Source organism: Sinohyriopsis cumingii, chromosome 12 (genome assembly GCF_028554795.1).
Source record: "Sinohyriopsis cumingii isolate HCF-2022 chromosome 12, ASM2855479v2, whole genome shotgun sequence".
In the NCBI taxonomy this organism is placed as follows: Eukaryota; Metazoa; Mollusca; class Bivalvia; order Unionida; family Unionidae; genus Sinohyriopsis; species Sinohyriopsis cumingii.
This window is the reverse complement of record NC_142972.1, coordinates 95,194,267-95,197,977: the sequence shown is the minus strand read 5'-3', so window position 1 is coordinate 95,197,977 and position 3,711 is coordinate 95,194,267. Positions and strand designations below refer to the sequence as shown.

At 37.5% G+C, this 3,711-nt stretch overlaps 1 protein-coding gene across 1 annotated transcript; it reads right to left on the bottom strand.

The window, feature by feature from the left end:
* Positions 1–471: 471 nt before the first annotated feature.
* On the bottom strand, positions 472–3,428 carry LOC149787016 (uncharacterized). Its single transcript, XM_089977562.1, has one exon. The coding sequence runs from the start codon at positions 3,277–3,279 to the stop codon at positions 1,321–1,323; it is 1,959 nt and encodes a 652-aa protein (XP_089833688.1). The 5' UTR covers positions 3,280–3,428; the 3' UTR covers positions 472–1,320.
* Positions 3,429–3,711: the final 283 nt, after the last annotated feature.

Below are 3,711 nucleotides of genomic sequence, written 5' to 3'. Positions count from 1 at the left end.
GATAGCGTGCAAGAATAAAACCATTCCCAAACTTAATACAGAAATCTGGCGAATGCTCGATTCGCTGATTGTCCGTCGGCTCGTGTTAAAATTTCAGAAAAAATCTCTTCGTGAAACATTCAACTAACTGAAACATATCAGGACTACATACACATTTTGAGAGAACTAAAGTAACGTTGACAATGAGACTGAATAATACAATTATAATGTAATCAAGATATGAACAGTGTGACGGAAAGTTTAAGCGTTCGAATGTGTCTATTTCTCCAAAAAAGATAGACACAGTGAAAAGTAATTGTAATAAATGATGAGGAATAAATGAATAACTAATAAAAGAAGTGAAACCAAGTAATGATTATTAACCGTTCTACAGAATGTATTGTAATTAAGATAGATGTATTGTAATTAAGACACATGTATTGACAAAAATCACAAACCATCCTATTCATTCATAAAAAACAGAAATCTGGGAATTGTTTGCTGTTTAATTTCCCAAGAATAAAAACAAATGAACTCGGGTTAGGCATATAAAACGACTTGTACATAAGAATTGTTTTTTTTTTTTTGATACTAACATTGCTCACTACCTTAGTAAATGTTTTTAATTATAGCAATAACAGTCGGAAGCGTCACATAGGCTGAAAACATTAACCATGATTTGCTGACCTCCATCATGTGTCTGTTCTCTGGTTACAGAAGGATTTTTTTTGACATTTTCAAAGTCGCGGAGAGCAAGACTATGTAGGTGTCAATGTTTACGAAAATAAGTACCCATAACAAATTAAGGTGGGAGGTGGTATATACGGGTGTCATTCATTAAATAATAATGTCGCACGTCCTTGATTCAAAGGTATTAATGCATGACAATTTTAAATTTACCCACCTCTCATTTATGACACTTTTCTTCTTCCCCATCTTTTCTATCTCTCTCTCACTCCTTGTTGCGTTACATATGCATTTGTGTTATTACGGCCGTAACATCATATTTAAAAGTAATTAACTGTCTTTAACTAGCAAAGCATGATGGTTGCAATAAATGACGAAAATGTTAAAAGTTACATTCCATATCGTATCCTAACCTGTTCATTTGTAAATGTACACGTTTGGTCACTGGCTAATATAAGAGATACAGATTGAGATGGAAGCGGTTTAAAATAGCTTCAATTTCGAGGTTATACATCGCATTGTATATTTCACATTTCTACCTTTCGCAACAAAAATAATTTGAGATAACGTGATTATTTCGTCTATTTTTCCATTCCTTTATGTCAACCATTATATACAGCACCATCCGTGCCCTTAAATTTCTGCTGTTTTGTTTCATTTTAGTTGGTAAACATGCAGATTTCTTCCATCTGATTCGCTCGTGACAAAAAACATGTCCCTATTTTCGTCAAAGCAGACTTTCAAAGGCTTTTGTGGCACTCCAGCTGTTATAACCTGCAGCACAGATCCATCAGGAGACAGCTGATGAATGTTGTTGGAATCAAATCCAAGAACGTAAATGTTGCCATCTCTGTCCACGGCAACTCCGCGGGGCCTTTTAAGATTGTTAGGACTGTATGTAAAGTGTTTCCTTCCGTTACTGTCAAAACAGATAATTGAGCCGCTTCCTGGCAACGTAATGTACACTTTTGATCTGCGCCTATCAAGCGCTATGTAGTTAAAACTTCCAGATGGACAGTCAAACTCATGAAAAGACTTAACGTCTCCATCAATGCTAATCGTACTCCAGTAATATTTGTTAATACCACAGCTTCCCGTGACAATAATTTGCCTCTTTCCAGCTGCTGTGATTCCAAAGCAACGATGCCTCATTGCTATTGTTCGTTCTGCACAGATAACATCATCTTTAACTGACATAATCTGGATTGTATTTTGATCCCACATGGTAACTGCCATTTCCTGGTTTTCTATTACACAAATGTCCCATACCTGTCCTGTTAAGGTACAGCGTGTAATGAATTGGTACGAAGGACTCAATAAAATACACTGGCCACTGTAATCCACAAGTATCATTTTGCCGTCAGGAAGGGCTGCGACACCATTGTAAAATGGGATCTTACCACCAGAAATTTTAATGTCAATTACATCAGCTTTCACAACCTTACAATCTTTTGCTGGCTTCCAGAGGCTTGGTATCGGGAGACTTTCCGAGCTTTTCTCACTCACAAGTTTGCCCACATCGTGCAAAGGAAGCGACATAATAGAGTCCACTAGTGGAGTAAACTCTAGCTTTACGCTGACTGTTTTAGTCCTATCGTATTTTTCTCTAATTCGAGTGTAATATGATGATAGATGTGATGTCATCGTTTGCGACATTATAAATTTTTGGAGGTCTGTCCCGTATTTATTATATGTTTCAAGGAGAAGGTGAGAATTTCTCACTGCATGCTGCAAGGACAAGCACTGATTATGTTCTTCCTGTTTCCTACTAGACGCCTCTTCGTATATTTGGTTTCCCTCCATCTTTACCTTTTTCTCAATGTCATCCAAGACTGCATTGATTTTCCTTCTGATTTCCCCAAGTTGCTTGTAGATTGCATTAAGGCGAGATTTAAGATCGCAAATATTTGACTCGTTCTTATCTGAAAAGGCCTTTAGATGATGTTCTACATTCTCCAGTTCATCAAGAATATGGCCCGGACTTATTTCTTGTAATAGAGAAGGTAGCTCTTCCGTCAAATCATTCACTCTAGCGCATGTTTTATGATATACAAGGTAACATGTACCACAACACGCGACACTGTGTTCCTTGCAGTGGTATTTTATATCTTTTCCGTTATGATCAGAACACGTAAAACCTTCGGCAAATTTCATTACATTTTGTGGATTGCTTGCTAACTCCTTAATAGTAACAATTGAATGACTCCTCGTCATTTTCTGTTTTCTGTGTACTTGCAAGCAATCTCCGCACATGGCCTCCTCACATACTACACAAAGCCCCTCAGCCATATTAGAAACGCATTCAGATTTACAAGCATCACACAGACGATCAACTTTCGATTTCGTCGGTAACAGTGATTGAAGAACTGCGTTGACCGGAAACTGGGACACCCATTCATTTAGAGGTTCACCATTTATAGAAGGATGTGCGGCTTCGTTACAAACTGGGCACTCGATGTAGCTCGAGTCATCATCTTTTTCCCTCTTTATTAGGGACTGCAGACAGCTTTCGCAGAAATTATGAGCGCATGGAAGCTGTCTTGGCACACTGAAAACCCCAAAGCATACTGGACATGTTATTCCGTCTTTAGTATATTCATTAGCTGCGGCCATTGCTAGAATCAAATCACGTGTTTGAAACGGAACACAATTTCCTGCCACTCCTATTCCTTAGACGATAATCAGCATGATTCATTTGCTTCCAGTGTGTAGCTAGTTGTTCATTTCCCCTCGCTTCATCATAACTGCTAGAGACTATTACCTAGGTACAGAATTATACTTTTCTAAAAATAGAACTATCGTGAAGAAGTAGGACAGATAATGTGCACACAATCAATAAAGCAAGGAAATTCACTGATACTGAGTTGCCGTATATCAGGCTTTCACGATACGAAACAATCTCAGAGAAGGGTTAATCATTATAACCTATTTGATAAAAAGTCAAAGTAACGATATATGTGGAACATATAATTATGTAAACGTTTCGGTCAGAACGACATTAATACATATTTTAGCTCTCGAAATACATACATACACACACACACA

What these genes read in the sequence shown, in the direction of transcription:
- LOC149787016 (XM_089977562.1), bottom strand. Translation starts at nt 3,279, where the DNA reads ATGGCCGCAGCTAATGAATATACTAAAGACGGAATAACATGTCCAGTA.